The following is a 23,658-nucleotide window of genomic DNA, read 5'->3' as shown; positions in this document are numbered from 1 at the left end:
TTTAGACACTGGTCAGTAATTTTAATCAGCTAGCATTAAATAAATAGAATAAAGAAGCACGTGACTTAAAAATTGCTTACAATAGCTAGTTGGTAAATTTTGTTACTCAAAATTAGTAAAAAGACTGACCATCTGGCCTATTCGCTAATTTGGTCTTTATTAAAGATCAAACCAACTGAGAAATGTCATCTAATGATATCCACGAACTGAGAAATGTTAAATCCACGAAGAGTTGTTAATAGGCACCCGATGACATTTACAGAGAATCTGAATTTCGTAAATGTAGTTGACGTACCTCAAAGTCAGTAACGTAGCGTGCCTTGGAGAGGCCCCGTATCAAAATTACTTACTGGTGGTTACGTGGTGAAACTTAAAATTAGTTGGAGGTCCAAATGAAGGCTAAAGATTTCTCAGAAAAGAAACGAAAATGATCGCATAAATAAACCTGGCAGTGACTTAACAACTTTTGGGCTCACGCTTAACTAAGGAAAAAAAAGACATTGTGATGTGACACTAATTTTGCATTCACACGTAAGGGTACACGTGTAGTCATATTTTGTATGTATGTCTATAGATTTCCACGAAAATAATAGGTTGTCTGTAAAGTCGGTTTACTTACGATAGTTGAACGTGACAACGTCTTAAGAAAATACTGATGAATTGGTTGTATTTTTCAAGAGAAAATGTTTGTTTTTCTAAAATACTGTTTAACAATCTTCGTCGACCAGAATCCAGAATATACTTTATTTCTTGTTAAAAAAGTTGGCAACCTTCATCGAATTGTAAGACGTTTTCACGTCAAAAATGCTAACCACACGATTGATGGCGGTGCGTGTTGGTTGCTGAGCGGATAAAATGAGTTATGAACCTTACCTATTGGTTTTCAGTTACAAAAACTCGCTGGTTATAATCGGCTCTTAAGCATCTATATGCATTCTTTATACTATATCACTTTGTACATTTAGTTGGATATAAATACAAATGTGGTGCAACTAACGTAATGCTCTTGCATTATAATTAATTAATTACACGTAGGTAATTGGTTGGTTGGGAAGCTATTATGTAACTCTGACCACGTGTGTACTTCCACACATTACCACACATGTTTCATTAAAGTGAATACCTACGTGTGTGCACAAGTTTTTCAAGTAGGGTATGCACTTATTCTAATTATACAAATGGAAAATTGCTTCTTCAATTAATAATAATAATGAGTTTTCAGGGAAGGTCGAGCAGTTTTTGAATCAATGAAGTGCAATACTATATTTTTATTTGCTTTCCATACCGGTGGTAGAGTCCCTATTAATTAACACTTCAAAAATGTTTACTCTCTCAAAATACCAAAGTGTTTGTTTTTTTTTATCTGTAATTACGAAGGCTTTTTTAGACTAAGAAGATTATATTGTAATAATATATTAATGAGGCAAAAGCCTTATTTCCCTTGAACAAACTTTGTGCAAAACCTTGTATTATTATTAATTTAGTGGTAAAACTCTATAATAAGTACCTAAAGCCAAAGTACCATATTGTTTAACTTGAAAAAAATCACGAGATTCAATTAAATATACACAGTACAGCTTTACAATGTTTCAGACCTAATGGAGAAAGAAAAGCTGCTAAAAAAACAATAATAGGTTCTTAAAAGTACCTATGTTATAACTTTTTTCTTCGAGAAAAAAATTACATGTGCGTAGATAGGTATGATATTATGAAGCCTAGACAAGGCGAAACAACTGTTTATGTATTTTGTGTGATTTTTTTCGTGTATTTCAAAGCAAAACTGTAATCGAAAAATTATAATTTCTAAAAAGCATGTAAGCATGTAGGTTAGCCCGCTTCCATCTTAGATTGCACATTCACTTACCATCAGGTTAGATTGTCAAGGACTAATTTGTAAAAAATAAAAAAATGTCCTACGTCTTTAAACTTTAGAGGAAATGGATCAATTTTATTGCTCTTTTTAAAACAATTATAACAATAAAAAGAACAAAAAGCCTTGCTTCAATAATTTGACTCTTACATCCTCATACTTACCTACTAGAGTTCATTTCATGTAGGATGATGCGGGTGACAGTTTTTTTCACTCTTGAAAATTTGTCACTGTCACCGTACCCGTGCTATCTAAAAAACATTTTAACAGGGAAAATTTAAAATTTGATTTGATCATGAAAACCTTTACCTACATAGTTTCACGAGCCCCTAGACCTTAAGCTGAACACGGACTAAACTATAAAATATCGACTCTTTCAGCTCGACTTCCTGGGAAAATATTTACTCGATCGTTATCGGCATCTGCTCACGCCCATACCAATAATAGGTATTCAAAATATTGCGAAAGGGCATGGTGATATCGGAATACTTTCCCACGCGCCCATCCTAGCCAATCCCATCGCCCTTCTCTACAATAGGCGCAGTTTCCAACTTTTCACACTATCTCGTCGTGCGTGATCGCTCATGAAAGAGTCCCGTTAAGCAGTTATCAGATGAATGGACTTCCGTGTCCAATACGAGGAATTGTCACCGATCAATTGCTACTTTCGCATCCATTTAATGATAAACTTTATAACAAAGTAGGCTTGTTATTTATATTTAGAACTTACGTAGATACTGTAGAGATGAACGAAAATAGGAGAAGGTTCTTAGTTCGAGGCGCATATTTTTTTTATTTATATCAATGATATTTTATACTAGAGATATTAATGCAGTTATTAAATATTAGATGAGCACTACCACATTAAAACTGAAGCGGGAAAGTGTACATTAAATCGCTTATTAAACAGCGAAAATTATTTAAACTCATACTCATACGTAATACTTTAATATTGTCTACAGTGTCGAGTTCTGTGTTGTGTGAAGTTTAAAAACATATTATGTAATGTTGCTCAGTGGTGTCTTTAAATACGGATCACTTTTTGCAGTGATTTTGTAGGCACGTAGCATATCTATAGTAATTTATTTACCTCAATAGCTCAACGGTAAGAGCGAGAGAGAGAGGTTCAATCCTCATCCCGTTGACCAACGGGATGAGGATTGAATACTGTGCTAGGAGTAGGTACGACAATAGACCTTAGAATAGGCAAATATTCTTTTTTAACAAAAAAAAATTGATTTTATACATGTTTGATCATTCTTTTTTTGACCGATTTTGATGATTCAGCGCTAATGCAAGTTTCTTTTAACTGCGATAATTACCTGACTATGGCAAAGCCAAAAGAAAGAGTAATGATTTTGATTAAAAGCTGACTTTGGTTAGTAGGTATACTACCTGCCTACCTACAAAGTATAAAGCCAAAACAGCAGCTGGTTAGCAGATTATCATAAAACCAGATGACCTTTTGATTACACTGGATGAAGATAAATGAAAACTGCTTTTTATTATTTACTTAAGTAACTTTTATTTATCTTCACGTTATAAACACACATCTAAATCTTCATCTCAATAAATTAATGATTACGAGACAACACTTATTAAGACAATAATACTTACCTCACCTTGTGTTGATTAATGACGTCTCATAATCCTTTATTTAAACGTCGACAGCGTAAGAATTTTGATGCTGATGTTTCTGATTATTCATTTGCTATACTTTTGGCTTTTTACTGGGATCATCTAGGTTTCACCAAGGGGTTTATACTTTGGCAAAGTTTGAACCCGAAGACTAGAAGAACGTAGGCGGACGGAGAGTCGCCAAAGGGACTTGAGACCGGGGCTTAGATGGACATTGATGAGACAATCAGTACCAACGGCTCTGACCTTTATGCCCGTGGTTAGAATACACATCCGTGACGAAATAAATCGAAGACCTTAACTTTGCGGCAAAGACGACTACAATATCAATAGCATAATTACCACGGTGGTAGAAAAGGTTCCAACACGGTTATATACCTGCATGAGAAGATAGTAGAAGGCAATTGGAAGTAGAGAAAAGAGTATCTCGATTATTTGAATTTTTTTCATCGTTCTATAAACTGTTTGGAAATAGTTCTTCAAGTCAAGTTCTATGTTAAATTGGAATATACACTTTGCCGAATTGGAATATACATAAGGTTACGAGAGATTTTGTTACTGATCTAACTATATGTTTATAAAATTATTTAGATGAGACCCTCATTTTTAGCACCAACGCATATCTAGCTACGCCACTGGCTATTTTGGCAAATTTGATTGAAACTAAACTTCCAATCAAAAATACATTTCTTCCCTATTTCTTTGAATTATTTCACCGCGGCTACTTGCGTCGACTGGCGATAGAAGTTGGCTGGCTAATTTTTTGCTCATTTGCGCAAATGATCAGATTGATTGTCGCCTTCGCCGTGTGCTTGATTTGTATAGTTATTAGGTTAAGTTGGCTTAAGTTTTCTCATTGTTACCTACATTCATTTATTTGATTAATTCTTGCAGTGGCGAAGCTTGGTAACCAAGGGCCCTGGTGCTAATAAAACATGCTATCTAAACTCGTTAGGTTTTATCATGTAAAAATATTAAATATATGTACAAACATCTATAACTTTCGAATTTCTCTCAACAGAGTCAATAAAGTCGACTCTCAATCAATCAATAAAGTCGACTCTCAATCTGTCATATTCATTTTGAAAAAAAGGAGAAATTTAAAAAAGTTCAGTTCAATTCGAGGGCCTCCTGAGCTCGAAGACCCCGGGGCACTGCGCCGCCTTGCCCCTGGGTAGCTACACCACTGCTTACCTTTCGAAGGTTACGAGAGATTTCACGACACAGATAACTGTACAAAACACAGACTACGCCATTAGCTACAATTTCCTCCGACGAGGACATCGCTCGCCCACAAAGCACAGGAAATGGGCATCCGCTTTCCATCGGCACAATTTTTGGAAACGCCAAAATTTTATACCGCAGGCCTTCATGGCTTTTGTCATGTTGATTTTTAATTTATTATGATGTACCCACATTGTTAGTTTCAAAAGGTGTGGGTGATTCATCTTGAAATTTATGGTATTTAATTTATTCGACATTTTGTCTAATGCTTTTTGTCTATATTGTTTTAAAACTATTCATATTAAGTTATAATTAATTTTCCAAGTAAACACTTTGTTTGATTTTAATGTCACAATATAAGTTAAGAGTTGGGGTTTGGTGATTAGAAATAACATCTAATTGGAATTTAATGAGCTCTTCAATACCTTTATTTTCTTTTACAATTATGTTAACTATAGATACAGACTTTTTCTAGGTTCCTATATTTTATCAAACCATATTCAGCTTGACCCTAAGCTCGAGTCTCCCTTAGAATGAGAGGGGTCAGACCAATAGATTGGCAGACTTCACACACGCAGAAAATTAAGAAAATTCTTTGGTATGCAGGTTTCCTCACGATTTTTATTTAAAGACTTAATTTATTCTTTCAATCAATACTTGTAAATATGAAACAGCTTATTGACGTCAATATAACGGTCCCGTTACAATAGTTTAAGCCAAGCGTCAGTACACCTGTCTACCCTCAAAAGCCTAACTGTACTTTAATTACTGCTATCAATTGCATATTCTGTATCCGCATTAAACATCATAACTACCGATCTATTGTTGATCATACGATGTGCCAATAAATGGGCAAATAAAATGACAGTCATTATTTGCATTGCGATATCCATGCTGATAATGTTGATTGTCATTGAATCTCGCTATTTGGACTATTTGATGCTATGTTTATTTTCAAAAGTGGAATAGAAAGTTGAGGCTTTGAATACAATAGGATACAGGAGTGAATCAAATCCTTGCAAATAAAATTTAAACCAAGAGTGTGATGGTTAACAACATGGATCACGGCATGTCCATTTGTCTAAAGAAAAATAAAATATAGGAAATAACATCGGTCTCCTATTTATTATAAGAGGTCAATGGGAAATAAGGATATAATATAGCGATATATACTATACATCTAGCGATGGAATTGATGGAATGGAAAGAATTGGAACCAGCTTGCGTTGCCAAAGGTCACGTGGCGTAAGTTTATATTATATGCGAATAGCGAAACATTTAGAAGATCTAGAAGCAAAAATGCACCTTCGAAAGATCAGGCAAAAGCCTGTCAGCCAGTCATGAAATTAGACTTTTAAAACTAAGTTTGGTTTTTTATGACAAGAGTGAGTAGGCATCTTTTAGGTAAGTGCGCTCCGTAAATTAGTCCTTCTACCTAATCTACACCTTGGATTAGATGAGATTATTTTTTATTTAATGACAAGACAGTCTCACATGTTAAGTGACGATACAATCCATGAAAGTAGCGGGCTAGCTTGGAAAAAGTACAAGTTTAGATAAACTACCCGTATCTGACGGTTTCTACGTAGTATCATAACTGTATAGTTACTATGTATCTCGGTGTACCATTCAAATAATGAGTCACTACATCGTTTTACATCATATCTCCGTTTATGCATTAATGTAACATAGTATTTTCAACGAAATGACATAAGTATCTTCATTTTACGTAAAATGGCAGGAATATAGAAGCGGCAGTAGCAAGTTGTAAGATTATTTCAGCGAAGAACCGTTATTTACGTATTTTCTATGAAATAACTATGTTAGATGATCACAATTACCAAAATACGATGAATATCAATGTAGTGACTGATTATTTGAATGGTACACCGAGTCTCATAATAAGCCTGCTGATCGCTTGTCTCCTGACGGTAGGACTTCGCCAGGTAACTTAACCAAGGCCGAAACCTACCAGCAGTCAACAAAGCAAACTAAGATGTTGGTCAAACGCAAGTCCATTTCATATAAAAAAGACAAGGCAAGATAATGTTGAAGCGCATTCTAGATTTTATCTTAGGTGCCCTTTATCGGCCAACTGACTTTTGAGATCAAACAAACAAATCAATCGACAGGTCATTAGCTATAAGCACTCACGGATGGTTTTCTGAACCTAGATATACTACTGTCCAGGTACATATTTAGGTAGTGATATTTATTCAACCTTGTTCTCGATTGTCTCATCACATTCATCTGGTGCAGCGAACCGATGATTTTGTATCGTGTATAAATTGTATACCTATACATGGTGGATATTAGTGATTTTACATAGACCACATTATTTTTCCATAAATCTATTTTGTGTAAAGACATTTATGATAATAAAATACACTTGTAACAGCGTAACTAAATTGCCTATGTAGTTTGGAATAGTATTCTAGTTTTATCTTGGAAAAATTATCGACCTAATTGGTCGTCAACGTCGAGCTAAGACTGGCATATTGACATTTTATGCATTTTTAATCATCTTCAGCATTTTTGAGTGTTACAAAAATTCGTTCTAAATGATTTCGCAGAATTTCTTTTGCGCTAAAATTAGGTATAATCTATAATGTAACAAATTGCTATTTTTAAATTGTTATCTACTGTTAATAGTAGGGTTAAAGTATGAAATTGCCGATTTGTACTGAAAATCTAAATTGTTCTTTTTTTAATTTTTAATAAATTTATTTAATCAAAATAGTTGCCATTATTATCTATACATTGCTGCCATCTAATGGGAAGGAATTTTGTACTGCCTCCTGGGAAGAAAACTTCTTGTCAAGTAGATAATTGTCCAAATCACGAAAAAAATGGTAGTCCGTTGGAGCAAGGTCTGGTGAATACGGAGGATGACGAATAGTTTCTAACTGCAGTTCCTGAAGGGTTAAAATGGTTTCTCGTGCTGTGTGAGGTCTCGCGTTGTCGTGGAGCAATAATGGTGAAGATCGATTCATGAGTCGGGGCTGTTTAACTGCTAGTTTTGTCAACATGGTTCGGAGTTCGGCACAATAGACATCTGCCGTTATTGCTTGACCAGATCGGAGAAAACTATACTGAATAACACCATGCTGAGACCACCAAACAGTTACCTTTTTATTGGTAAGTTTTGCTTTAGGACACTGTTGTGGCATTTGATCTGGGGTCAGCCATTGCATTTTTCTTTTCCGGTTATCATAAAAAATCCACTTTTCATCAATGAAATTTTTTTTAAATTCATGTTACAATTCGATCCAATATTCCTTCATTTCTGTACCAGGTCAACAAGGCAACACAAGTTTCAACACGCGTTTCTTTCTGCTGATCAGTCAAATCATGAGGCACCCATTTTTCGTATTTTTTTATTTTATTGATTTGACGCAAGTGAGTCAATATTGTGGGTAAGGTAACGTTAAACCATGCCGCTAATTCCTGGGTAGTTTGACTAGGATCGGATTCCACTATCTCTCTTAATTCATCGTTATTCACCTGTGTGGGCGGTCTTCCTCGTGGCTCGTTCTTTAAGTCGAAATTTCCATCACGAAAACGTTTAAACCAAAAAAATCACACGGTGTGTTCATTAGTAGACCCCTCTCCAAACGCAGCATTGATATTGCGGGCTGTTTCTGCCGCGTTAGTTCCGCGTCGGAACTCGTATTCAAAAATTACTCGAATTTTCGCAGTATCCATCTTTCTTGTCTAAATTGAATAACAAAAACAATTGAAAGCCGATATTCAAATGTTTCATATTTTTTAAAAAAAGAACATCATAGAAACCATTTGAAAAAAGTTTCATTCGAAAACCTCAAACCATGAAGATTCTATTCAATTCAAAAAACCTATTGCAATAAAACGGCAATTTCATACTTTAACCCCTATTATTACAACAACCTTTGAAACAAATGTTGGTATTACATACATAAATAGATAATATCTTTGTTATGAACAAATAAGGTTCAGTTTGTTTAGATATTACGCATTGGATTTATCAAAGAGATATTAATAGATTTTATCACGATGTTTTTCTTCTAAGTATATAAATGCACCAACCATAGGTAGGTATCTGATAGGTTAAAATAAAGAAGACTTAATGTAGTTGTAATATTAAGTAACTAATACATTATTACAAAAAAAAAACTTGAGATTTTTAATGTTTTATAATTACGCAAAAAAATGTCTATATATTTTATCTAAACGAAGCAAAAAATAAATGAGCCTAAGTCTTAACATCATGCCCAGAAGTAAGCTAATTATGGATATCTGCTACAAACATGACAAAAACTAAAAACCATGAGCAATGAGCAAACCCAAAGAATTATTAGTAGATTTATTAGTAGTACACAAGATTTATTAGTAGAGATAATTTTTTCTGGTGATTTTTCAGTAATTTCTTCTGTTAAAGTAGGTCTTAAACGGTTTTAATTTAAAGACTCGAAGTTTTTTAGGTAATAGTTCATTAAGTACAATCATATAATTTTATTTTGGAATTCTCCAGTTAGCTTTGAAAAATACCGTAATTTATTGCGAGATCGTTGTAGTATCGGAAAATAAATGCCTCTGTAAATATAAAAAAAGGTAAAATTTGTTTAATCTCCTAAAAAAAAATATCAAAGCTCAAAGACACGGTTTAGAAAGCGATCATTAATGAGAGATAAATAATCGGATTTTATAAACAGCAACTAATTTAGGTGTCCTTCTACTTGCTAATTTTCTGAGAGAGAAATTTATGTGCAATGCTTATTTTTAGCGATAATTACCTCTGCTGTACCTCGGTTATTGCATATGTTTTCTGTGCCTCGGTTTGAAGGGTATGGTTGTTGGAGACTGGGTACTTATGATAGAGTTACAAATTCTTCAATATGTGTAATATTCCTGGATTGTTATTGCTTTCCATTCCATTAGAGAAAAAAGTCATATGCCAGACAGCATAGGCATGACACATGGTAGTGTGCAGAGGCTGTTAAAATCATGAAGTTGTATAGTCCGGCCGCTTAGAGATTGCGTTTCTGACAGCTGTCAATGTCACCTTTTTATATTTGTTGATTAATTAAGTGTTAATAATTTTATACCAAAATTAATACGTTTATTGTAAGTTGGTATAAATATTAAAATTTTATGTTATTACTCGTTATTAAGTTTAATAAAAGATATTTAAATAACTCATTGACAGGTGTCAGAAATGCAATCTCTGAGCGGCCGGACTTTAACAGTTGGGTGCACAAACTTTTTTATTAGGATATGCACACAACACACAGATTAGAACAAAATATATAATTCCTTCTCTAATACCTATAGTTTCTTAATGACTTTTTAGGGTAGGTAATGCATTTCTGTATCTACGAGTATAAAGAGCATGTTGTAAATAATCTTTTTCTATGTGCAGGACCTTATGTGCGGTCGGTGACGTCAGGGAGAAGCCATCAAGAAGATGAAGCCCCGGGGGGCGAGCGTCATGCACGCCTTCACTGCCCTGACTATGCTGACAATGGCCAACGGTGTGTTTAGATTTTTGTCCCTGACCCTAGTGTATATGGTTTGAGTATAATCAAGACAAGAGTAAATAGTTAACTTAATTCTTAATGTTGTGTTACATTATCCTTGGCCTATACCCAAGTGGCACGTTGATTCTCTTTCTACAAACGCTAACTAACGCTTCGAAAACTAGAAAAATATATGGGATTCCAAATCCAATTGACAATTTGACCTGTCGATAGCAAATGCCATTCCTATACATTTTGGAATTTTCGAAGCGTTTGCGATCATAGAAAGAGAATCAACGTGCCACTTGGCTACAGGTCCCTTTTTTTAATTACTTTTAGAAAAGAACGAATGGATTACCTTCCGTACTAAGAGCAGTACGATACTGTTGTTAAGATTACCAATCGTTATTTTTTAAAAGTAAGTAAAGGTAAGGACAATGTAACACAACATTAGTGTGGACGAGTGGGTTACCATTGTTCTGTTATGGCCGATTTGAATCCATCCCCTAGCCAAGTTGCATGTCGATTCTCTTTCTACGATCGCTAACGCTTCGAAAACTAGAAAGATGTATGGGAATGACATTTGTTATCGACAGGTCACGTCAAGATCTGCCATTGCTAGGGGAGCGGACCCGACAGCCGACAATGGGAACCCGCTCTTAGAAGTCCATATTTTTTAGATATTATACTAGATACCTACCTAATTATCGACTAAACTATATGTGTTGATTATGTCATAAAGATTTCTGCTTTCTGTAAATTTTTAAGAAATAATGACATCGTCCGCTTTCAGCGCAAACAACATGCAACCAAGGAATGGGACGAGTTATGTACGAAAGATTACCAAATCAGCAGCTGCACGGGTTCGACGATGATGTTGTATGTATACCTATATATCAGCTAAATATACCTACTAAATATTTTATAAATTCGTTTAATTTACTGACTGGCTTAAAGCAGAGACACAACCGTGTATGCCGTATGGTATACATATTATGTGTGAAACCAAAAATTAGTAGAATTGAACCAACAAGCTCAATTAATCTGGTGCTTCCCGGAGAAAAATTTTTGGGATTTGCCGCTCGTATATTGGACCCTCTAATAACAAACTTTGATACAGAGCCCCTCCAAGGCAAGCTAATTTTAAAAATTTTTGAATCCCATTACGTTTCGTTCGTTCAAACAAGGACAGACAGACAGACAAAAAATCGAAAAAAATATTTTTAGCTTCAGTATCGATTATATAGTGCCCCCTAACAAAAATTTTCAAAATATCTTCAATGACCAGAATGTACAAAATATACAGAATTCGTATTATAAGTATAGATTCTAAATAGCGCTAGTATATATAATAGCCTATGCCACACTAACGTTTGTTGTTACAAATGGTATAAGTAAAATCTCAAATTACGAATAAATGTATAGAATTCGACCAATTTTATTATAAGTATCAAAGAGTAAATTAATATATAGGGTAATAAGTATAGATACCTACGTATTGACTAAAATATTTCTTTAAAAAAATCCGAACTAAAAAAAAATATTTCATAATGTATAACCTTTTTATCAGATACGTGAAACTGCACCTCCATTTAGAGTGCTAGAAAAATGCCAAGACCTATGTCTACGAGATCGTTCTGGCAACAGTCTGGTCAGGACCTGCAACTCCATAGACTTCCAGCCGGGAGCGCGTATCGCAGCATTCAGCCCTGAACCGGAGTACGAGGAGTCCACGTGCTATCTGACGAGGGAACAAGCGGCGCCGGAGGGCATTGGCACTCTCATGATCGTGCCAAACAGCGTGCATTTTAATGAAATTTGCCTCACGTGTAAGTACATTCATATGTATTCATAGCTTGTATTCAGGACATCTCAAAAACATAGAAGTCAATGTAACGAAAAGGACATTGAGGCTTTGTGTAAAAAACATCTATTGTAAAGGTATTTTTACCTTATTAGTAACATTAACATTTGTTAGTTTGCATTTGTTGACAAACTTAAGTGACACTTTACCTACTTATATTTCGGAGAATGCTCAATACATTAACAATCTCTGTTACTCAGATATATTGATATAATCTACACAAAAATAACTTGCTTGTATGATGTACTCGTATATAATACACACATCAATTCTTTAAAATTATCATCTTGGCAACAAAGCGTCATAAAAAAGATATATAATATGTACATTCTCGCTCTCTAGCAATACAAAGAGGTTAAGCACGTTTCATGTGAAATGCAATAAATTCAAGTCATCTATACTAATATTACAAAGCTGAAGAGTTTGTTTGTTTGATTGAACGCGCTAATCTCAGGAACTACTGGTCCGATTTGAAAAATTCTTTCAGTGTTAGAGAGCCCATTTATCGAGGAAGGCTGTAGGCTATATATTATCCCCGTATTCCTAAGGGAACGGGAACCACGCGGGTGAAACCGCGCGGTATCAGCTAGTAAATGATATGATTATAGGTCGACAGTATTTTTCACAATATACCTACTCGTACGTACTGATTTGCATGATTTATCTGATAAAAACGATACTGGTGGTCAATAGAAACACGTTTACCTGAATATTTTCAAGATTATTACAGAAATATATCAATCATCCATATCAAGTTACCTGCATGCGCACAAAGTCCATTGTTCTCTCAGAATAGAGAACGAAATGATTCTCGTCTATTTGCGTCGATTGTCCTTATTTATCCACGTACTAGATATCTAGGTAAAATAATAACAATCATAAAGTACTGTACACGTGATAGTGTTATGATTTCAATAGTTCTAATTTATCACGGTAAAATACATTATGAGCCACATTTTGGATCTCCGTAATTCGGCCCTGTCGCAAAATTTGTTCTTAACGGACGGCTACTAACTTATTATAAACTACTACTTTCATACTGTATGCAATGATATTTTATACAAGAGATAGGGCACCAGTGCATTAAAACTGAGGCGGATAAATGTGTATAATGGTCTTAATTTCATTTAGTTGCTTATTAAACAACGAACGTTATTTAAACAAATAATATCTAAATATTGTCTACAATGTCGAGTTGTGTGTTCAGGAAGTGTAAAAACTATATATACATAAATATATAATAGAATTAAAGACAAAACTGTGCACGTGCGCTCGATGGTGTAGCTAAATTCGGAACAGTTTTTGCGGTGATTTTGTAGAGATGTAACATATCCGTAGTATAAAATTATCATTGCTTGTACGTCAACACTGCAGAAACCACCTAACGAAATGTCAACGTCAACACTGTAGAAAACAGTGTTGACGTTGACATTGAAAATATAATCACTTAATTTTGTCAACGTGGATACTTCGTGGCGTGAAAAAGGCCTAGATAGGCCTTTTTCACGCCACGAAGTATCTCAATAGTGGCAGAATCGAAAAAAAATCTCTTTTGCTTCATCGCAATAAAAAAGACGATATTTTTTATTTCACCCCTATTGGTCTACAATGACGCACACTCTAGACTCTAGAGGAGAGTGTCCCATACTTTTTTGTGTCGTAGACCCCTTGCCATGTTTTTCCGTGTCGGGTAGACCCCCTACTTATTTGATATAGATTTTCTGCATCCTACAACTTAGACAATTTTATAAACATATATTATACTTTTACTTTTAAAATAATGTATATGTTTTGATATTATAAGATAGTATGATGTTAAAAATAAGTACTATCAGTGTATGTGTTATGATCCACTATCGTGGAACCCTTCTTCATTTGGACACCCAAATTTTTATTCGCTGACATAGACCCCTAGGGGTCGATATAGACCACGTTGGCAATCACTGCTCTAGAGTGTGCGTCACAAGATATTGTAGACCTAGAGTCTAGACCTACTAATACTAGGCTTAATGCCACTAACTTTTGTAATATTGTGTAAACTATTTGCTTTTAGCCAATCGTCCCGAGCGAGAGTGTCCATCTCGTCGCTATGTTTTCGAACGCCACGCCCGAAAGCGCCTGAAGCTTCCACCTTCCGATCTCAAAGAAATCATGGTCACCAATAGAACAGAGTGCGAGGACAAATGTCTTGGAGAGTTCAGTTTCGTATGCCGATCGGCGACGTACGACTCGGCTTTACGAACATGTTCGCTGAGCCGATTCACTAGGAGGACTCACCCGGAGCTTTTGGAAGACGACCACAATGCTGACTATTTGGAGAACACTTGTCTGAATGGTAAGAATATGCTTATCCTATAATAATAGTACTATATATAATATAAGTGCGGTAAGTTGAAAATTACAGCCGAGCCAAAGGCGACAGCTATAGTAAGGAAGCAGAGGCTGTAATTATCAAAGCGCATGTATGTCACACGACGTTTTATAACAAAACTTGCGAAGAAACACACTTTGAACACACTTTCTGAAAATTAATTTGCAGTCAGTATTCTTGCCACCATTCCACATTTGTATAGTTAATAGGATAAGTTAGCTTAAGTTTCCAATTGCTTTCTAAATAAAAAAAAAATAAACAGGCATTTACTTACGTTACTTTCCGTGATTTTTTGTCAACACGGTGCGGAAACGTTATACCTACTCGACATAATGAATTTGTTATATTTTAATAATTTTTTTTTAATCGACACCTCCCGTGACCAGAAGGCTGGCCTATATTTAGGCCAAAGAATTAGTATTGCCATACAACGTGGCAATACTGCCAGCCTTCTGGGCACTTTACCTATGATCGTCGATTCGGACGAATTCTACGACGCCTGAGCCTTTAGATATAGTTTAAATTTAGTATATTTTCTTTTTTAATTTTTATAATATGTAGTTATAGATATTTAGGTACGTAGTTTTAATATTACTTTAAAATATTCTACATTTTAAGTTATTTATTTCTGTAGGTATATATTATAAGATGTTTTAATATATTTAAGTAATATGTAAATGAAAAAACCATTAACGATCTGATATTTATACATTTGTTATTCATTGTATATTTTATTGTTTAGTAAAATTTTTATTGTTTCACTTAAAGGAAGGTTATGTTTTTAACGTAGATATATGTATTTATGACTCATTCTGTAGCCGAGATCCCAATGGTGGATTTGCCAATAGGCTAATTATGCTGGAGCCTAGGGCGGCAGATTTTAGGAGGCGGCAAATTTGACCCAAATAACTTTTTCTTCTAAAGAAAATGTATCAATAATTTTAATTAGTCCTGTACAGTCCTATACTAAACTATTTAAACTTGCAATTTAATTGACACTATGTGAACTAGGAGTATCAAGTTTCAGAGTTCAGTAGTGGCTGCAAAAATTCAATAGCCTACTGGCGGCCATTTTGTAAATCCGCCACTGCGAGATCCTACACCGTTTGGCGGATTTTATCGTTTATGAGGTGTCTCAGTGTGCCTAGTGGGAGTTTTTTATATTTTCATACCGTTACTATCTCGTTGACGTTTACGCAAATTTATATGGAATTGAGACAGTTGTGCAGTAGTGCCACTAGATGGCGCTGTTTTAATTCCTTAGAAATTCGCGTTTACGTTACGTGACAGTAACAGTATCAAACTGCCACTAAGCCCTCAGTTAAGGAAGTGACTAAGTAGATTACGTCTTTACTGTTTACGCAATGTACCTGTGTTTTACTTAATAAATCTTTGTGATACCCGAATTACTTCAAAATACACAATTTTTTTTTCACTTGTTTATTCAAATTTATTTTCTATTCCAGCTGAACGCCGCTGTGACGGTCTAGCTGTATTTATAAAAGAGGAAAACAAAAGACTCGGAGGTCCTTTCGAAGCGGATGTCTTTTCCAATATGACGCTGGACGAATGCCAATCTATGTGCGTTCGCGCTGAGAAGTAAGTCCCATTTTAATAATAAATAAATACTAGCTGACGACGCGCGGTTTCACCTGCGTGGTTTTGGTCGTAGTTTCCCGTTCCAGTAGGAATGCAGGGATAATATATAGCCTTTCTTGATAAATGGGCTATATAACACTGAAAGAATTTTTCAAATCGGACCAGTAGTTCCTGAGATTTGCGCGTTCAATCAAACAAACAAACAAACTCTTCAGCTTTATAATATTAGTATAGAATATATTGAGATTAACATGTTGGAATACAATGGGTGATTAATTTTATAAAGACGTCAGGGTCAAAGGGTAGGGTGGTAACTAACCACGGCCGTAGCCTCCCACCAGCCAGACCTGGACCAATTAAGAAAACCTCAATCGGGCCAACGGGGATCAACCCCAGGACCTCCGTCTTGTAAAATCATGATTTTCAAATCAATTAAAAAACGATTGATAACATTAGTTAATGTATCCGTAGATACTTCTGTCGCTCCATTGAACACGATGCTATGACGAAGCAATGCGTACTCTCCGAAGAAGATTCGGTGTCACAGAAAGACGACGTGACAGTCAGCGCATCGCCTACCCACCATTTCTACGATCTTGTTTGTTTGGACAATCGTAAGTATATCTTTATAACAAACTATAACAAGGCGTCTAGCCATGTTACATCTCGATTCTATTTCTACAAACGCTAATCTTTCGAAAACTAAAAAATGGAGAGTACATGAAATTCTGAATTATTTATGGTCGAGCCTCGGAAAATAATAGATGGCAGAAATTTAAATTACGTACAACAAATGGCTTATTTGTATATTTTGGTCCCTACAGGCTACAGCGAAAAAACAATTTTCTCAGCAATTCTTTAACATGGCGGCTAATGATTGGGAGATAAGGTCCCGAAACTTGGATTTGATCTCCCTTGGGCAACCTCCCCAAGATGAAATGGAAAATTTCTGCCATTAATGTAATTTTTGAATGGACTAGTATGGTTATTTTAGAATTTAAACTATCGTGAGTGTTATTCATATTAATTGATTATGAAACACGGCTAAAACTCACGTGATATTACGTCGGAGTATGCCCGACTAGTTTCGAACCCATACGGGGCCCTTAGTCATGAGCTGGTTCTTGCATCGCGGCACGATCCAAACTGGCACGAGTTTGGATCGTGCCGCGATGCAAGAACCAGCTCATGACTAAGGGCCCCGTATGGGTTCGAAACTAGTCGGGCATACTCCGACGTAATATCACGTGAGTTTTAGCCGTGTTTCATAATCAATTAATACGACTAGTATGGTAATAACATTTCCGATTGATAGGTTAATCACGACACCTATCGATAACGAATGTCATTCCCTTACAATTTGTTAGTTATTATCGTTATCGCTATTTCTACAAATGCTAACGCTTCGAAAACTAAAAAATGGATAGTCCTTTGAAAATCTGAATTATTTTTGGTCGAGCCTCGGAAAATGATAGATGGCAGAAATTCAAGTGTCGAACAAAAAATGTCCTTAGTTGCATATTTTGGTCCCTACAGGATAAAGCGAAATCAATTTTCTCTGCACTTCTTCAATATAGCGGCTGATGCTTGAGAGTTAGGGTCCCGAAAACTTGGATTTGATCTCCCCTGGGCAAGCTCTCCAAGATGAAACGGAAAATTTCTGCCATATTCTGCAATTATGTAATTTTTGAATGGACTAGTATTGTAATAACATTTCCGATTAATCACGTGACACCTATCGATAACGAATGTCATTCCCTTACAATTTCCTAGTTATCATCGTTAGCTTTTGTAGACTGAGACTAAATGTGTTTGCATAAACACATGGCTAGAGATCCAAGTGTTTATTCAAACAAATGACATTGTCTATATACTTATTGATTGAAAACAGGAAATGTGCATGCTCAAGGTTTAGCACGAATTAACATAATAATAAACATAGCTTCGTATACATAAACTGCGAAATTTCATATAATGCTACGTTACGTACATTTGAGTATTTTGCATAATATGATAACCTAATTAGGTTGTGTACTTAATTGTACAAGCAGTTAAATAATGTCTTGAAGATTTTTATCATTAAGCTTAATGGTAAAGAACATTAAACTCTATCTCGCATGTAGGTAGTTCTTTTTAACAATGCTTATAAAATAATATAATTAGGTAAGTACATAAATAACAATAAATTCTAAATTACTTAATAAAAAATAAAATCTCTTCTCCGGCCCGAATAAACTGCGGTGTCCAGAGTGAGGAAACTCCTTACAATATGCACCGTGGATGGATGGTTGGTTCTCCATCCAAACAGTATCTTTAAATTCTTATCTTGTATGAGATAAGTACTCTTTACACCCTATAATGTTACTCCAAGGTTTACTCTTACAATAAGTCAATGATTACATTCTGTAATTCGACTGCCAAGTGAATGCTTCTTAAAACCATGACCATACCATTGACTAAAATGACAATTAAAAGAAACATTTTATTGTTATGCAGCTGAATACTATTCATCATATTCATCATTATCATCATCATCATATCAGCCGATGGACGTCCACTGCAGGACATAGGCCTTTTGTAGGGACTTCCAAACATCACGATCCTGAGCCGCCTGCATCCAGCGAATCCCTGCGAATCGTTTCATGTAATCAGTCCACATGGCAGGGGGATGATATTCCAGCACTTTGGGAGCCCAACGTCCATCGGCTCTTTTTATTATTTTATATAAAACCACAATAAGGTTTTCTCTCTAATGATTAGTCTCCCATCGGGTGACAGCTCGCGGGACCGAGTACCCGGACAACAGCGTGACGTCACACCTGTTCTCGCCCGGACGGCGGCCGGACACCGCCTTCCAGAGGTACCGGAACAGCCGGATCACGGGGGAGTTCCATTCAGAAATCACCGGACGCTCCCTTAGCGAGTGTTTGGACGAATGTCTGAGGCAAACAAGTTTCCAATGCAGGTATTAACAACTTTCTATATCTCATCGCTATCATCAGCATACCAGGTAACCCTCCTTATAGGAGAGGGGATATCATCATTATCAACCAATGTCTGGCTCACTGTTGAGCACGAGTCTCCTCTTAGAATGAGAGGGGTTAGGCCTTAGTCCACCGTTTACCAAATGCGGATTGGCAGACTTGAAACACCTAAAGAATTAAGAAAATTCTCAGGTATGCAGGTTTCCTCACGGTGTTTTTCCTTCACCGTTTTGTGACACACAATATTTAATTTCATTCAGGAGACGGGTATGGAGTTCATACCCACCATGCTTCTCTAAACAGGTTGGCGGGTGATAATATTAAATTAACGGCCATCAAATGTTATTGATAATTATCGTGATCAGTGGCTTAACGTACTTTCCGAGGTATTGAGGAGTAACACGTCTAATTTTAAAATTTCTCAGAAGAAAGAAAACTCAGCGTCTTTTACACAGTCCGATCGAGAATTCGAACCCAAGACCTTATAGACAAACGAGGCAGTTACGTTTCTGTATCTACTAGTTATCAAAATGACTTCTATGAAGCTCCTAGCTTTAGGTTAATAGGTTGAGCTCCACACCAAGAGATCATAGGTACGCCCCGTCGCAGTTTATTTTTTTAGAAAATTAACACTCACTTATATAATGAACTTAATCAATGTATCGCCTGTTTCTATTTTATGGATAATTGATTATTCATCATCATCATATCATTCAATGGATTAACTGCAGGACATAGGTCTTTTGTAAACCTCCAAACATCACAGTCCTAAGCCGCCTGCATCCAGCGAATCCCTGCGACTCGCTTGATGTCGTTAGTTTATTATACAATAATTATTATGTAAGCACAATTACAATGATAAGTACTTAATAATACCTTATGATAATTTTTTTGGACGAAGCGCGTGAGATAACAGTTACCATAAATAAATAAGATAAGGGAATTCATGTGGGGTAATTACTAATTATTATTATTAAATAATTGTAGGATTCTATAACAGTATCACTTTGTAATAGGTATATTAATACTAGCGGACGCTCACCGGTTTCACCTGCGTAGTTTTAGTTTCGGTAGAAATACAGAAATGAAAAATAAAGTTTTCGACGAATGGAGTAATTTTTGAAGTCGGTTAAAAATATAAGACTAGACTCTAGAGCAGTGATTCCCAAAGTGGTCTATATCGACCCCTAGGGGTCTATGACAAACTACAAGGGGTCTATGTCAGCGCAAAAAAATTTGGGGGTACATTAAATGAAAATGATTTCCACGATAGTGGATCATGACACATACACTGATAGTACCTATTTTTTACATTATATTATCTTATAATATCAAAACTTATACATTATTTTATTAAAGTAACTATGAAGTAAAAAAAATATTATAGGTATATGTTTATAAAATTGTGTAAGTTGTAGGATACAGTAAATCAATATCAACTACCCAACACAGAAAAAAATGGCAAGCAGTCTACGACACACAAAAGTTTGGGAAACTCTGCTCTAGAGTCTACCTATTACTCGGTGATAATGTCGATTTCCATTGGTAAAAAGTAGTCCACAGTATTATTAGTATTACGATATTAGTTTATAGATTATGTTTATGTTTAACAAGCTAACGAAAGTCTGTGTCTTTGTCCGGCTTTCATCCACTAATTTCGCTGCAAAGCTTTCAAAATTTTACTTTGTTTTGTTATCTTTGTTTACGTGTTTCTTTATTTTTCTTAACTACCTAACTAGTACCTACTGTGTATATATTGTGAATCGACGTTTCTGAACCGGTTGGTGTTCTCTTTTCAAAATAATAAATGCAAATTATTCATTGACGAATCCAGAAACAGTAGGTACCTATTGTTTTTTATTCACTCTCTTATATTATAAGGATGTTCAAAGCAAGGTCGAGCTAACTAAGTGCACCGGATACACGATATGCTCGCGTGATTTTCAGCGACTAATTAAGTCTAAGAGCTATTTGTGATAGCCAGATCTTCGCAGTTTTTAACGCTAAATGTATGTAAGACCGTTTTCCTACCATAGGTAAACAACCTTCGTAATGGATTATGATTGATTTGGAAAGCCTTAATTAATATAAGTATCTTTTGTCGTCCAAGTATTAAGCGTTTCTTTATATCTTTACTTCTTTGTCTTCTCTCATCTTCTTTTCTTTATCTTTTCACGTTTAAAGTTTGATTTTTAAAGATGCTTTTCGAAGGGGTTTCCATACTGACGGATGATTGAGGATCTAGATCTTTGAATCCTGCAACTTTGCTACATTTAAAAGCTGTGTTATGATTCATGCTCCATACTTTTATGCCGTATCTATGGTATTACCTACCTATGGTAGGCAAAAATGTATTTTTTTATTATTCATAATAGACTTGCGCTTGACTACAAACATGCCTGGTGGAAAGCAATGAATGCCTATTCACTCTTGTCTTTAATGTGCACAAATCGTAAGTGTTAGGAAACACAGACGCCGGAAGGGCATTCCACATCTTCGCTGTTCTTATTAGAAACGTGGATGCGAAACGTTTTGAGCGAGTCGACTGGACATCAATAACAAAAGGATGCCAATTTGCACGATGTCTCGTGTATGATACATTTTCAGCTTTTGTAAAAGACAACGTTCTGGGTAGATCACAAGTTTTTAGATCATCAGCGACATTATGTATAACAATACCAGTCTACTGTGTGTAAAAGTCTTTAAATAATCTCTTGTTCGTTTAGTTCGTCGAACGATATTGTACCGTGACCAATATGCATGTAGATATCAATGTTTATTGTACTCCAGTGACAAAGACAATTTTACTGTTTCACAAGAAACTGGATTAATACTTTTATTGTTCCTTTTTTATAACACCAATTTCATTGACCAGATTATTAGTTAACATCTTGCTCTCTTGCTATCAATGCAGATCACAAACGGCTTTGCAAAAAAAATCCATTTCCAAGTACCTACTATTTAAGTAGGTACTTGGAAATGGATTTTTTTATAATCATACCAATATTATAAATGCGAAAGTAAGTCTGTCTGTCTGTTATCTTTTCACGGCTCAACCGCTGAGCCGATTTAGAGGAAATTTAGAGGAAAGGCTACTTAAAATCTCGGAAAAATTTATGGTTCTGATCAAGAAGCTGAAATGGTCAATATGTACCCACACAACAGACTTAGCTTAGGTTTAGCATTTAGTGGACATATAGATTTTGTACATACAGAGGTATAAGATAAGATATCCCGTAAATGTAAGATGGTTTGTTGTATTTGATGTGTATAAAACAGTAGCTCAAAATACTTCCAGATGACATTCTAAGAGTCGGTTAAGGCTATCGTAATACGAAATTAAAAATTACAAAAAAAAAAATACGTGTGGCACTCGGGGATTGGTACGGTAAAGCATTTTTTATCAACTTAAGCAATTATAATTAATTTATAATATATTTATGCAGTATTTCTTTTTATATAAAAAAGAATAAGTAAATAAAAATTTTGATAATTGGAAATTGCAAATTGAGCAGGAATCGAACTCTGGTTTGGTTTTGCCCCTTGGTTTTACACCTCTTGTTCAGTTGAGTCGATATGTCAACAACGAAATGTATTAACTTGACGCACGGCTTGGGTGTTAGATTTTTATTTTCGTTACGGAATTTCTTGATTCGGTCCCCGCGACAAAAGCTATGCAATAGCTTTAAATACTGACACTGTGCTTGGTCCGTTAGTATAAAAATATTATGATTAGATAACTTTCCAATAGGTCCGCGGTGTACAGCGACCGTGCAAGGACTTGCAGACTCAGCAGATACAACCAGAAGGACGGCATGCGACTACTGTATGATCCAGACTTCGATTACTACGAAAATCTTATGCGTAAGTAACTAACTTAGATAATTTCAAAAACTAATGAAGCATCTATCCTATAAGAAGTAAGAACAATGAGTAATCTACTTGAGGAAAATCAAATCTATACTAATATTATAAAGCTGAAGACTTTGTTTGTTTGTTTGATTGAACGCGCTAATCTCAGGAACTACTGGTCCGATTTGAAAAATTCTTTCAGGGTTAGATAGCCCATTTATCGAGGACGGCTATAGGCTATATTTTATCCCGGTATTCCTACGGGAACGGGAACCACGTGGGTGAAACCGCGCGGCGTCTGCTTGTAACTAATAAAGCATCTATCCTAAAAACTATGAGTAATATACTTGAGGAAAATCAAATGATTCATCATTTGATCTACTTCTCCTTCTTTTTGGCATTTTCAAAATTAGAAAAAAATTACGCAAAACGTTGATCTTCATCAATAACGTATTTTAATGAAAGCCTTGAGCCTTAGAGTTACCACGGTGCTCCAAAGCAAGTTGACGGCTTTGACTGTATTCTTTAGACATCATATGTTTATCATCATCATCATTATCAGCCGATGAACGTCCACTGCTAGACATAGACCTCTTGCATGGACTTCCATACGGTCTCGAGCCGTTAGCATCCAGCGGCTCCCTGCAACCCGCTTCATTTCCTAAGTTCCCATTGCGGGAGGGTCAACCAACACTGCGCTTTCCGGTATGGGGTTGCCATTCCTGCACTTTGGTACCCCCAACGTCCATCGGCTCTTCGAA

The 23,658-nt window shown here is 35.6% G+C and overlaps 1 protein-coding gene across 3 annotated transcripts in view; it reads left to right on the top strand.

The window, feature by feature from the left end:
* LOC112051031 (uncharacterized) overlaps positions 1-23,658 on the top strand; it is a 40,720-nt gene that overhangs the window by 5,210 nt on the left and 11,852 nt on the right. For 2 of the 3 annotated variants that reach the window (XM_052887827.1, XM_052887825.1), the window contains exons 2-9: positions 10,131-10,242; positions 11,021-11,106; positions 11,798-12,056; positions 14,145-14,426; positions 15,929-16,061; positions 16,533-16,675; positions 18,822-19,026; positions 22,797-22,909. In XM_052887827.1, coding sequence (XP_052743787.1) covers positions 10,176-10,242; positions 11,021-11,106; positions 11,798-12,056; positions 14,145-14,426; positions 15,929-16,061; positions 16,533-16,675; positions 18,822-19,026; positions 22,797-22,909 — 1,288 coding nt within the window. In that variant the 5' untranslated portion in view covers positions 10,131-10,175. The remainder of the gene's footprint in view (positions 1-10,130; positions 10,243-11,020; positions 11,107-11,797; positions 12,057-14,144; positions 14,427-15,928; positions 16,062-16,532; positions 16,676-18,821; positions 19,027-22,796; positions 22,910-23,658) is intronic. The other variant, XM_052887826.1, reaches the window with a different exon arrangement.

The sequence above is a fragment of the Bicyclus anynana genome, chromosome 20 (genome assembly GCF_947172395.1).
Source record: "Bicyclus anynana chromosome 20, ilBicAnyn1.1, whole genome shotgun sequence".
In the NCBI taxonomy this organism is placed as follows: Eukaryota; Metazoa; Arthropoda; class Insecta; order Lepidoptera; family Nymphalidae; genus Bicyclus; species Bicyclus anynana.
Note: the sequence above shows the minus strand (reverse complement) of the source record. Positions and strands in the feature narration are given on the sequence as shown.